This window comes from Polyodon spathula, chromosome 4 (assembly GCF_017654505.1).
Source record: "Polyodon spathula isolate WHYD16114869_AA chromosome 4, ASM1765450v1, whole genome shotgun sequence".
NCBI lineage: Eukaryota > Metazoa > Chordata > Actinopteri > Acipenseriformes > Polyodontidae > Polyodon > Polyodon spathula.
In genome coordinates, this window is record NC_054537.1 from 78,270,115 (window position 1) to 78,284,128 (window position 14,014).

Here is a 14,014-nt window from a genome sequence, read left to right on the forward strand (position 1 = left end):
TATCTAAATTGCATCATTATTCCTAAGGAAACTCATAATTTTAAGTTCTCTTGTAAAGTAACCCTTTTAAAAAACAAACAAGAGGAAATTGAATATTCCTTGTCTCCCTCCTTGACGTGGCCCCATTTTAAATCTCATAAACACACAATTATACTTTGCACTTTTTTTTTTTTTTTTAAAAGTGGCTTTGCACTGTTGCTTTGAAACCTAAGTGCTTACAGTCTCCAAGTGCTGGGTCTTGGTGGTGTAGCAGGCAAATTCACTTTCCTGCTTTTGAACTTCCAAGTTTTGTGGTCACAACTTAGTGCTCTGTGGTTATCAGTCCACATCACAAACCCACCACTCAATTCTCACTTGATCGAAGGCCCAGGACTAGTGTGCAGTATAAAGCAATGAGGGGAACAACACATTCCAAACTATTTCTCTGATATGGATTTATTTTTTAAATATAACAGACTTTCAGACATACCATGATCCAGTATTATTAAGGTCTGTATGTAAGTGTCTGATGTTGTTATGGACTGTCACTTTCAATTTCTGAAACAGTTATTTTAATATCACATATGTAGCCAACAAAAATACCTTGATGTACTTAGAAGCAGAACAAGATAGCTCAAATGATTTGCTGATATTTAAAAACTTACAGATGAAAGTTTTTTCTTTTTTTTAATCTCCACCCTTTATAATTTTCAACTGCAACATTTATTTTGGCTGACTTTCCTTCACAGCCCTTTTAAAATAGATACTTATATTGTCATCAATTTCAATTAAGTCTTTGTGTTGCAAAAGCAAAAACTGAAATGCACTGAATTACACATAAATCGGAATATATTCTGAAAATGGATACTGTGTTTAACTCAATAACAATGACATATCAAGTTGCCACACCATTCTCTCATGTATGTGATAATGACCCAGTCTTGGCATCAATTCCCTTTTTCCTCATAAGTTTGTGCTAAATTCATTTGAAAAGGGGTTCCTGAAATATTTGCTCAAGCACAGTCATATGTCATTCCTGATAAATGTGTTAAAAAATAAATTTATTTGTGTGGCTTTAATGTCAAAATCAGGTTCATGATTAAAGTTATGCTAATTATCTGTAAGAATGATTCCACCATTTGTATGTCATCTGGTTACTTTTAACTAATTTCAAACCACTATGTATTTATCTCTTTCAAATTGACTGGCTTAGTTTGGAAATTTGATGGAAGTTAATTTTCATGTTTTGTGTTCAAGTTAAAATCCAATTAAATTAAAATTGGCAGAGTATACTGTATAATGTTATACTTTGAGCAAAGTAAATAGGATTTCAGAGTTCCAAATGCGTAGAATCTGTTGGAAACCACAATATCCAAGTTGTTTTATTTAATCTATTTATTTTTCTCATTAAGCTTACAAATAAATTACTTTTTGATTGGAATGAATACAGTATTTACTTTTGGAAATACTTAACAGAATACACTATACGATTCCATATGAATGTAGGCATTAAATTCCCTAGTTAAAAAAAAAAAAAAACAACCAAAAAGAAAAAAAAAAAACGAAAAGCATTGTTGTTGAACTGATCATATCAACAGTGAAAACCCAAGAGTAAACAAAAATGCAAAATAATTGTTAACAGATTTATGAAAAAATAGATTCTCAATGCTTTTTTCTCAAACTTATTACATTTTAGTTTTAGAATAATAACTGGTGTTTTATTTTTACTTGTAGTTCAAGAACTCTCTTGTCAGTAGTTTCTTTGATATATGTTTATTGTACTAGCTTAAGTGTTGCAAAATGTACACAGGCCTTTGGTACTTTGGTAGGTCAATTTATCAGGTGCAAAATAATAGGATGTCTGTAGTGGCAATGAATTAACAGAATCAAGGCAGTATTGTTCAGCCCCATTTTATATATTATTTTTACAATCAAAAGAGAAATCGAACAAAGGTACACAACACCAGGTCAGGCTTTGAAATGCACAAAATTTTTACAAAAATTATTTATTCGTTCTCTCCTACACCCCTAGTACATTCCAATTAAATTCTACAGCCTCCACACTTTCATTTACACAGTGGCAGCCCTAAGATTGCAAATTGAAGGTTTACAATCAGTTATCCTGAACATCAGTATAAAATATCACAGGTTTGTGCAATATGCAGTAAATATAAGATTCATTTAAGAAAGCCTCTTGCAGGGATCTTGCCGTTAAAAATTAACAGAATTTACAAAATAAGTTCATGAAGAAAATTTTGAGTTTACTCAATCACCCAATGAAATATAACCAGTCGTAATGATATTATGTTCCTGGTTGAAAAGGGCAATTGTCAGACTGACTGCATTTGCTGATAGCTCACTAAAAACACTTCCCCAATCTCATTAATTTATTGCAGTCATTTCAAATTTGTATGGCCGTGCAGGCTACCATCTCTCATTTCTTTCTTTCCATTCATTTTCCTTGTGTCAATGATTAATGGCTGATGTCGAATGTTAGAGTGAGCAGGCATCAGCAAATGCAAGATCATAATTAGTTAGCTGACGAGGGCCTCCGACAGCACTTGCATCAGGATGGAAAAACTACCCTATAGGGAACTGGCTGCTCACCAGGACCTTTTTAGTGATACATCGTGAAACACCCTATGAATCAAATGTCCTTTCATTGCCAAGAAAGTGCTCTGGTCTTGAAGCCAAAATTACGGCTGCAGAAAGCTTTCCATTCCAAATGTATCACAGTACAATTATAACCATTGTATTTTTCTGGCACAAGTGCGTCCCTCCTACACAACAGTCTACAGTTAAAATAAATTGCCTGCATTGTATAAAGCCTAACATATATGACTTAGTGAGCATTTCAATATTCCAATGTAATATATGTTGTATTCAGATTTGTCATTAATTGCTAAAAGGTTCATAAAAGTTATCATTCTTCAATATTTCACTCTGCTCTATAAGAACTAGGATCTTGTCAAATAATAAATTACATTTTTAAACCTGTAACATTGTAAATACACTTAATCTAAACTGATTCACAGCCCACAGTTTGGATTATGTACTTATGGCATATATAAAGTGTGTATAAATTACATGGTTAACTAAATGTGCAGGAAATATAGTCTAGCTTCATTATAACGAACCCCCCTGGGACCTGGAGAAATGTTCATTATATCAGGTTGTTCGCTATAATAGGGTTTGACAATTTACTGTATCAGAATAATGAATAAACGCCCAAATTGAAGAGATGATGAAATGGAAAAAAAAGTACACTTACATGCTGAATACAGTAATTAATTGCACTTTCTCTTGAAAAACATATCCGGCGTGGATTGTTTCATATTTTTCTGCTTTTCTCAATGCATGCTGTTTCAATCTTGTTACCGCCTCACGCCAGATCGTTGTATCCGGGTAGATTTTGTCAGAGTGATCGTTCCAATAGGGCTAATTTCTGTTGAAAAAAATGGTTCATGCTGCTTGGATCGTTAAAAAAGGTGTTTGTTATAGTGAAGTTAGACTATATATAATCTTTTACAAATAAGAGAAACCATATCTGCCTGTTGATGTAGTACAGACAATGTAGTTGAAAGTTCAGAAAGTGAAGTCTATTTCATGTAAAAAAAACACTGTGATATCTCGTAAAGCTCATCAATCACTCTAAGGTTAATTAGAATGAAAATCAGTGGTGTTCTATTAATCACAATTGAACCTGACCTTGTTATGGGCAATGCTATTAAACCATCAGCATTGCCAACTTTGGAGACAATACCCTGCTGTTGATTTGCCCTAACCTCTCAAATCACATGGCTCCTCTTTGACCTTTCTCTTTTTTTCCCTTTTGTTTTGTTTCAGAGACGCAGAGGCTCAGGAGTGTTTTGTGCCAATTGCCTGACCACAAAAACCTCTCTATGGAGAAAGAATGCAAACGGTGGATATGTATGCAACGCGTGTGGCCTGTATCAGAAGCTGCACTCGGTAGGACGGACAGTTTGTTCGGGGGGGGGTCTTTGAAAAATAAATAAATATTCAAATCCTGATAAAACAGGACAGCTGTATCCTGTTGTGGTTGTTTGATCAGCACCACTCCCTGGCCTGCAGTTAATTTCCTTGCTGTGGTCACTCCCATAGTCAGATGCAGTTAATTAGCATGCACATTGAGCTGCGTTGGGAGAAATGTCTTATCTCTCACCCTTGTTGCTTTTGATTATTTGTTGTGAGAGTAATGAAGAAGTGCATTGTACTCTGCTGGAATGTACAATATCATCAGTCTAAATAAAGAAAAGAACAAAAACAAGGTGTATTTCAAAGTCACCGTTAAAAAATTGGGCTATTTTTTCAGTGTTATCCCATCTGTAATTTACTCCCTTTTTAAAAAAATGAAAAACACTGGTCATTTTACAAAGAATCAGACAAGTAAGTTATATTATGCAAGGTGTCTTGTAACATTAACATTCTCCTTTTACAAAACTGTTTTTTAAAACACTGGTGTAAATGCTTGTGTGACCTGATGTTTGGTAGCCAAAAACGTCTTACTTCAGCAACTGATCTGTTGAAATAATTTAGTCATTGAATTTTAGCAGTAACAATAACAAACTACAACTGGTCAAAAAGTATTGCTCTAGGTTGAAGATATGCATTTTTACTATCAACTATAAAACACTGTGAAAAAATGAAGTATTTATGGTCCACGTAACTCTTTATCAATTACATTTTTAGAACTTTTCCTGAAATTTAAAAAATGAAAATATGGTCTGTTTTTTTTCCCTGTTTATTTTTTTTCATTTACCGGTCTACAGTGTTCCTCCCTAGCATTGATTGCACATCTGATTATAACCCTTTCATTACACAAATGGCAAGCATTTTAAAGTGATACCATTGTTTGGTTTTCCATTATTTTAGTAACACAAAACGAAAGAGGTGTAATTTCAAACCACTGACACAAATTTGTTGTTTTTCTGAGAAAAGAGAACCCGAAGTTACAGTGATTTAAACCAAAATTTCTATTTTTCATTTTTTTTAATTGTAAATGAAAAAAACAGAAAAATGAAAATACCAGAACATATTTTCCTTTTTTAAATTTCAGGAAACATTCTATAAATTGAATTGATAAGTGACAATGTGTATATTAAATATATATATATATATAATATATATATATATATATATATTATATATAATATATATATATATATATATATATATAATCCATTATGTTATTAGCGGGAAATTGGGATCTGGGGGTGACAACTGACCTGTGATCAAGGGTAGCTATTGATTGCTGTATTTCATTTTTAAATTCATTGTATTTGAAACCTGATATTCAGCCAGTTACTCACATCTTGGCAATAAGGATTATGTGTGATTTTTATACTTTAATAAAGACTTTTATACGCTTTACAGAAATAATTTAAAGTTAGCACCTCATAAAACCTTACTGTAGTGGGCCATTAACCCTTTGCAGTCCTTTGTCGGACCAGGTCCAACATTACAATTTTTTCTTCCCCGTCCAATGTTGGACCCTGTGCAATATCATCAAAAAAACATAAAGCATGGGTCTAGTTGTTTTTTTCTCCTGAAAAAGCTGAGAAAACCTTTCAATGGCCGAGTGAGACCGATAGGAGCCGAATGAAACCGGGAAAAAGAGCGTATCTCATAGCCCCGTCCACTACAGAGATAACACAGACATAACAACGGAGGTAGCTGCTTCTGAATCCATCGCTCAAAGAATATCACAGACATTTGCAGAGCTTTTTGGAGATGTTATAGTAATAAAATAATGACTTGGATTGCATTATTGAGGAGTTTGGTGATAAAACGAGTGATCAGGAGAGCATTTATCAGTATGCACATCTATTAAGAGGTATGTGAAAAATACAATGAGTAAAGGGTGGGGCTTGGCTGGAGATGCAGTACTGATGTCGTTTTGCCATGCAATGCGTTTTAAACCTGTTTTACTCTGAAAAAAAAATCTTTTAAACAGCGCGTGTGAAAATAAGTTGGACCTGACTATACCTCTTATGTCTGTGTGGTGCAGCTGCTAGGGCTATTGCTCACACGCCCCCTTTTTCCGTTTCATTTGGCTTCTATTGGTCTCACTCGGCCATTGAATGGTTTTCTTGACTTTTTCCAGAGAAAAAATGACTATAGACCTGTGCTTTGTCTTTTCGATGATGTTGGACAGGGTCCAACACTGGACGGGAAAGGGAAAATTGTAATGTCAGACCTGGTCTGACATTGGACCGCAAAGGGTTAAGGATCTCAAATCAATCATGATTGCTTACTTTAGAACTCATAACAGTTCCAGTAGCCTCAGTAGATATTGCCACTAGTGATTAATCACCACTTGGTTCAGTCCTGTGCTTGCACTGTGAAATTCCCTTTCTGCACCGAGCATCAGCACCGCAAAAAAAAGAAAAAAAAAATGCACAGAGCTCTGTCTTCGGCACCAAGTGCACAGCCATGCTGTTTCATGATTGCACTGTTTACAAGGCTAAGCTGCTTAGTGCAGATGGTCATGACAAGTGTGCACTTGTCTAGGGCCAGAGCACGCCAAGGCAGCTCTAGAGGATGGGGCAGACTGCCAACTTTGTGCTAAATACACAAAATGTACTCTAGAGAGTTGAGCTCGTCGTTCAAGGAACCTCTCCCTCACCCCGGCACAGAGCTCCTCAGTGCCCCAGAGGAAGCCTGCTTTGCCTCGCAGCAAGCAGTGCACCAAAATAACTGAGAGACCCAGATCATCTTCCACCTCCTCTTCCTCCTCCTATTCACCACCTAGGAGTGCTAAGAAAACATCGCTCTCACAGCCCTGATCGCATCAGCAGGAGGTTACTGGGTAACTACAACAGCATCCTAGTGGCATATCAAGCGCAACTAGTTGGGTCCTTTGCAGACCTAGATTCCTTTGTCCAACAACTGTCTGAGCTCCGCTTCATATCCAGAACTCCACTGGTAGCTGAACGCAGGCAGTTGTGGCTGGACGCACCTGTCGCACCCGGACACACCTTAGTCCTGCAGTGGATGACATGCTGCAATGCTCCCATCGCGCAAGAGTGTCTACCTTGGAGTTGATGCGTCTTCTTCCCAAACGCCCAACTCCAGTGCGCAAGCAGGGTCAACAGCAGCAATGGCAATCTGGGCACCAATGGCGCCCCAAATTCCAGGCTCCATAGGGTCAGGCCCGTCCTTTCCCCTCTGCTGCTGTGGGAACACCAGGCCCCTCTAACCAAATATTTAGAGGAGGCCGGCGTAAACCCAGGAACGTCGCACCAAAGCAACATCCACAGGCTGCGTCACAGAAGAATCAGACCTAATGGTTGGCTGTCTCAGGCCCAGGGCCCTCTTACAAGGGACCACCTGGAACACTGGGATACGTGCACCACAGGTACCTGGGTGCTCAACACTGTCAAACATGGCTACGCCCTTCAATTCCAACATGTCCCTCCATTCCAGACTGTGATAAAAACAGTCACAGACCCACAGGCCACTTCTGTGGTGGCTCAGGATGTAGCATCTCTATTAGAAGCAGGCGATTCGCATTGTTGACCTGTCAGACACCAACAGTGGGTTCTATTCGAAGTACTTTCTCGTGCCAAAGTGGGCTGGAAGCCTAAAACCGATCCTCGATCCTCAAATTAAACTTATTATGCAACTGCTGTTGTGACCCACTAGGCCAGGCGTACGAGTTTTGTGTCCTGCCATTCGGCCTCTCTCTAGCTCCTTGTGTCTTTACGAAGTGCCTGGAAGCAATATTGGCCCCGCTGACTCAAAGGCATCAGTGTCCTCAACCTGGACGACTGGCTCATCTGCAGCATGTCTCCAGAGCAAGCACGGCTTCACACAGACATGGTATCCGGTCACCTGTGCCTCTTAGGTCTGGCGGTGAACAATGTGAAGAGCCAAGTGACTTATTTTCAGACAGCCTCCTACCTGGGAGTGCGTCTAAACTTAGAGACAATGTTGGCCACTCTGTCGGATGGCAGAGTAATCAGAATTAATGCTTGCCTAAAGTTTTTCCAGCTCAGCAGCAAACTGACAGTGGTGTTATTCCAGAGGCTCCTAGTCCTGATGGCAACAACCTCTCAGATCCTCCCCCTGGGCTTGTTACACATGCGCCCCTGTCACAAAGACGGACAAGTGAGCGGCGTCAGAACCAGGAAGGAATGAAATATACAAAGACGATGATGTGAAATGATGAAGACGCCTGTTGGCGCCGGTTTAATACAAAATAAAAGGTTTAAACAAACACGAAAACACAGGACACGGCACTCTACGCCAAAATAAATAGACAAACAAAAACAGACTACACTTGACAAAACGGTGCACGGACAGACACTGACAAACACGGTGAGCAGATACTTTCTGTTATTATTATTATTATTATTACTACTATACTTATCCTCCGTCTCCAATCCCGTTCTCCGCTCACCGAACACCAAACCCCCAGTATGTGACAACGTGCATCTATATATACTATTGTGCTGGGATTCAATTACCAATTAATTATTCACTTGAATCCCAGCACGTGAATTAATAAAGTGCAATTCCCCGTGCTCACATATTACTACATTTTACTTGCACGTGAAGTGCTGTGCAATCCTCGTGCCTAAATACACATATACATTTTTAAACACTCGTGTTACACAGACCCGTTTATATCCCGTGTACCAATGTCTATACACCAACATTTAAACACACCACATGCAACACATAACAGATAATATACACAGGGGCGGGCACTTTGTTACAGCCCCTTACAAGCCTGGTTCAACGACCAGGTCCCTGTACTCTCTCTGAACCATCACCAACTGTTGACAGTGTCCTGTCACTGTCTGCAGGCTTTCTCCTGGTGGAAACACCCGGGTCGACTACAACTAGGTGCGCCGGTAGGCAGTGTCATCAGGAGAGAGGTGATCACAACGGACGCATTCAACTTAGGTTGGGGTGGCGTTTGGCAGAGCAGAGGAGTGCAGGGATTATGGCAACCCCCCTAGAAGGGACGTCACATCAATATGTTGGAGCTGCAGGCAGTTTTTTGGAGTAGATAAGAGGGAGACGTGTTGATCTGGATGGACAACACATCAGAGGTGGCCTAATGGTTAATATTTCCCATTTGAAAGGGAATGTTGGGTTATTGTCATAACGCTGGTTCCCTGAAATACAATTGTTAACCATTACATTCTAGGTCGCTGTGGCTTAGTTGCAATTACATATAAAAGAAAATTGTGTCTTTTGTCCTGTGACTCGGCTTCTTATAGGCTCGGGGACCCTCAGCCATGTCACAGGCTCTGACGAGCAGCGTTGGTATAGTTGTCAGGTTCGGGTGCTCTTAAAGAGACATCACCCATTTGTAATGGTTAATATTTCTATTTCAGGGAACCAGGTTTATGATACTAACCCAATGTTTTATAGTAATCATAGCAGGATACAAATTTCAGTTTCATTCTTCTTACTAAATTACCGTTACAGGCATCTTAAAGATTTTATGCAATAATTAAAGTAAAAGAGTTTATTAATTATTTTCACTTTAAAGTTTATTAAAACACAATAAATAATTAAATAAATATGTATTGCGAAAACATACTTAAACTCTTAAACTTGCATCCACAAGATTATTTATTAAAATGCTTCTAAAACCAATTTATCAGTATAGTTTTACTTATTTGTTACATCTCAATCTCCTAGTTTTAGTAAATCAAAAAACCTGAGATTTGTCAAATAAGTTAATAAGTCAAATGTATTATATAGTTTTTCAATTCACTTTTAGAATAAGGAAATTATGAATTTCTATTTATTTAAATGTTATATGGTTCATGATAACAATTAATATCATGGTATCGCACTTCTTAAGCCTTTATAGGAAGAAAAATGTATATTGGCTTTCAGACAAACATTCTTAATTAATAGATAAGAATCGGCTTAGTTTGTTTAGAGATGACAGGCAGGTCAGCACAGCAGGTAGTCTCAACTAAAATCTTTGACCCTCTGTTACTAAGGAGACACCCTCTGATACTAATGACATAGTCCATATATATATATATATATATATATATATATATATATATATATATATATATATATGCAGTGATTGTACAACAGGCTCGACCAACTAAAATTGTGTTTTATAAGGAAAATTACTGAATACATTCTTTGTTACATCAAAATGAAACACCATGGATTTCTCGGATAACAGAAGCTAATATGCATACAGTAGTGTTGTGCTTCTCAGTACTTGGTTGAGGCTTCAGAAGAATTCTAGGTGCTGCAGGAAGCAGAGCTAGTGTTTCAGTAGAGGGCACTCTTCTCCTATTGCTCAGTGACCCAGCAGGTTTTAAGGGGAATCTGTGCTGTTGGATATGTAATCCTATAGATGAAATGTTAAACAAAGGTCCAGTTTATATTATTTACTAATGTACTTTTAGTTGGTGTCTTACAATTTTATCAAATGGAATTAGAATAACGCTATTATCTTTGGGCAAAAAAAGAAAGACTTGTCACTTATTGATTTTGTTTCAATATTGTTTGTTTGCCCTATTCCTCTCTAGACACCAAGGCCTCTGAACATTATAAAGCAAAACAATGGTGAGCAGATCATCCGAAGACGCACCAGAAAGCGCCTTAACCCTGACACACTTCCTTCGGAGCAGCTGAACAAGCAGCAGAGGGTAAACAGTGACGAGCAAGTGAATGGGAGCCCCCTGGAGAGGCGGCCAGAGGAACATCCACCAGAAGTGCACCAGCAAGAGCTGCAGCAGACTAACGTGAGCAAGCTTGAGGCATACAGCTCGGTAACCAAGCCCCACCCCACTCCTCAGGCTTTACTAGTCAGCCAAACTCTGGAGATCCACAAAAGGATGCAGATACACTTAAAAAGCCCCCAGGAAAGCAGTGGAGATGGTTCAACTGCAGCAGAGGGGAAGGGAAGCTCAGAGAGAGGGAGCCCCATTGAAAAATATATGAGACCCTCAAAAAATGCCAATTATTCTCCACCTGGAAGCCCAATTGAAAAATACCAGTATCCTCTGTTTGGACTTCCATTTATACATAATGACTTGCAGAGCGAAGCTGATTGGCTGAGGTTCTGGACTAAGTACAAGATGTCTGTTCCTGGGAATGCACATTACTTGAGCCATGTCCCTGGCTTACCAAATCCTTGCCAAAGCTTTGTGCCTTATCCCACATTCAGCCTCCCTCAACATTTTTCAGCCATCGGATCAGACAATGACATTCCTTTGGATCTGGCAGTTAAGCATTCCAGGCCGGACCCAACTACGAATGGAACCACCAAGGAGAAGAGTACCGTGCCAATAAATGCAAAGGACGAGGGTCCAGTGAATGTCAAAAAAACTGAAAAGGTTGACAGAAGCACTCAAGATGAACTGTCAACAAAATGTGTTCACTGTGGCATTGTCTTTCTCGATGAAGTGATGTATGCTTTGCATATGAGTTGCCATGGCGACAGTGGGCCCTTTCAGTGCAACATATGCCATCACTTGTGTGCAGACAAGTATGACTTCACAACTCACATACAGAGAGGCCTGCATAGGAATATTGCACAGGTAGAGAAGAATGGAAAACCTAAAGAATAAAAATAGCACTTCTTAGCACAAAAAAGAATAATGTTTGTAAAAAGCTAAGCAGAAGTTTGTACTGTCTTAACAGTACGCATAGCAACCTAGTGACATTTAACATGTAAAGGTGTTTATTTTAAAGCTAAAGCTATTTGCTATTTACACATATTGTAATAAATAATTAAAACATGTTTTTTAAGGATATCTTATTTTAGGAAAATATAGGTACATGACCATTCATAATTTTTTTATGAGATGTTATCTTAGGCTAGGCAATCCAGCAAAGAAGGTACCTCTGCAATTAATTAAACAATATCTGACACAAGTAAATCCTATAACAATTTTATTATTAATTCACATTCACCTTACATTGTCAAGTACAGTACAAGGTGGATACTGTAATATTGTAAATGCAATTTAAGCCTGAAAAATGTCATGGCTACTAAAAATGACCATTGCAAAAAACCCCTCAGGGAATACACTGAACTGAGTAAAAGACACCGTTTCATTTAGGAGTTATTTTTTTCTGGTGAAGGTAAACAGTTTAGTATGTGTATTTTTTATTTCAGTTGCAGAGTGTTATTTGTGCAGAGATAACTACTCACACGTTTAAGGCATTACAAGCTGCTGCCTGCATCGCTAGGATATGATCATTTATTTCATAATTGGGAGAAGAAATAGAATAAAATAGTATTTTTCTAATTGTTATTAATATTAAACATTTTATAATACTGGTGCCTGATATATGGTAAAAAATATTTTCTACAATGTACTTATGCAACAAAGAATTCACATAATTTGAGTGAGAGCTGGGATTCTGGCTCTGCGTCACTGTTTACATTTGCAAATGTAGCAAACAAGGGAATGAAGCAAAGTTTTAATATTTTAGCATTTTTGTTTTTAAATGTTCTTTTTTTCATTGAGATGAGAAATGCTAATATAAAATAGATGCATCTGTTTGTTTGTTTTTAATGGTTTAAGAAGGAAATACCAATATTTTTCATGCCTAAATACAAAAAAAGGATAGCCCTATTCATTCCAAGCAATGTACCTTTAAAATCTTGAACTCTTAAAACATATTGTTATGCTTGTAATGGCATGTATCTTTGCTAATTTTATTTTTTCTCTCTATATTATGTTTCTAATGAAACATCAGAGAGTGTATTTAATAAGTACTGTCTAAGCTTGAAAGCACCAATATCTTACTGCTTTTTCATCAGCATTGCACATCATCTTTACAGTATAATGCATTAGCTTAGTCTTAGTATCAGGAACAGTGAGACTATTTCGATGTCACTGTTAATAAATACTATGAGTCACTAAAGATCTTAACCCCTTTATGCACATATTTTGAACATGTTAAAATCAGGGCTACGTTTTCTACCCATCAAACAAAGATACATCCTACAAACTCAGAGGTATGAAAATACAAATCTATTTCCCTGTAAAATACTTATAGTGCTGTATATACCCCAGCAAGCTGTGTTGACTGTACCCCTTGACAGTTGACAGTACCCCTTTATCCCATTAAACAAATGTGCCTTCTTAACATTTAATTGGCTACACTGTTAATTTCCATGAGAGATTCAGTATTTTGTTAAAACAAAGTGTATGTAGCAATTTTTTTTAAATGTTTATTATTTCAGAATTAAGAGGCATTTTGGTTGCAGTATGAGGCTGACAGGAAGGAGGTTTTGACAGTTCAACCAAGTACGTTTACAACCAGGTTTCCGCTAGAAATAAAACATCTGTCGTTGTAGTTAGGAAAATAACAATGGTTTAAAACCTTATTAATACCATAAGTGCTGTTTGTACCACAGATACATTTTCTTGTAATAAACGTTTGCATTTCATAGGATCAGTTATATGTATTCCACAAGAATAGCATGTAAATGCTTGCACTTCAAATAATTCTAACTGCAGAGGAAAATATTAATATATAATTAGCATGCTACCTACAGGTACTGCAATATAATTAGCCAAGGTGTTTATAAATATTTTAAACAAAATATCTTGATGCTCAGAAATACAGTGGATAAATGCAGGTCTGAAATATGTTTACCAGTGTAATGCTTAAGTAAAAATAACATGAGGCATACATATGTATTTCTTTGCCCTGATGTTTACTGATGTAACTTTTTTGCCTTCCCAGCCCATTGAAGATGTTTTAGGTTCTCATAATTCATGTTCATTTCTGCTGACTTTTAAATATTCTATTGTTGTTTTTTTTTTCCTTCATACAAACCCTATTTTAGTCAGCAAGGATGTCTGTTACATCTAAAACTTGAATAATAATAATAATAATAATAATAATAATAATAATAATAATAATAATAAATGAAAAAAAAAAAGGTGTTTTTTTTTTTTTTTTAACCATAAGTTCCAAGTCCTTTATTTACACCACATTATTTACCTTAGGGTCAAATGTCAGAGTACCTGGATAACAAACAACCTTCCTGTGTAGACTGTGG

At 37.2% G+C, this 14,014-nt stretch overlaps 1 protein-coding gene across 4 annotated transcripts in view; it reads left to right on the forward strand.

The window, feature by feature from the left end:
• The window catches only part of LOC121314903 (zinc finger transcription factor Trps1-like), a 132,518-nt gene extending 119,419 nt beyond the window's left edge, over nucleotides 1-13,099 (forward strand). For all 4 annotated transcript variants that reach the window (XM_041248646.1, XM_041248647.1, XM_041248648.1 and 1 more), the window contains 2 exons: nucleotides 3,826-3,948; nucleotides 10,518-13,099. In XM_041248646.1, coding sequence (XP_041104580.1) covers nucleotides 3,826-3,948; nucleotides 10,518-11,561 — 1,167 coding nt within the window. In that variant the 3' untranslated portion in view covers nucleotides 11,562-13,099. The remainder of the gene's footprint in view (nucleotides 1-3,825; nucleotides 3,949-10,517) is intronic.
• Nucleotides 13,100-14,014: the final 915 nt, after the last annotated feature.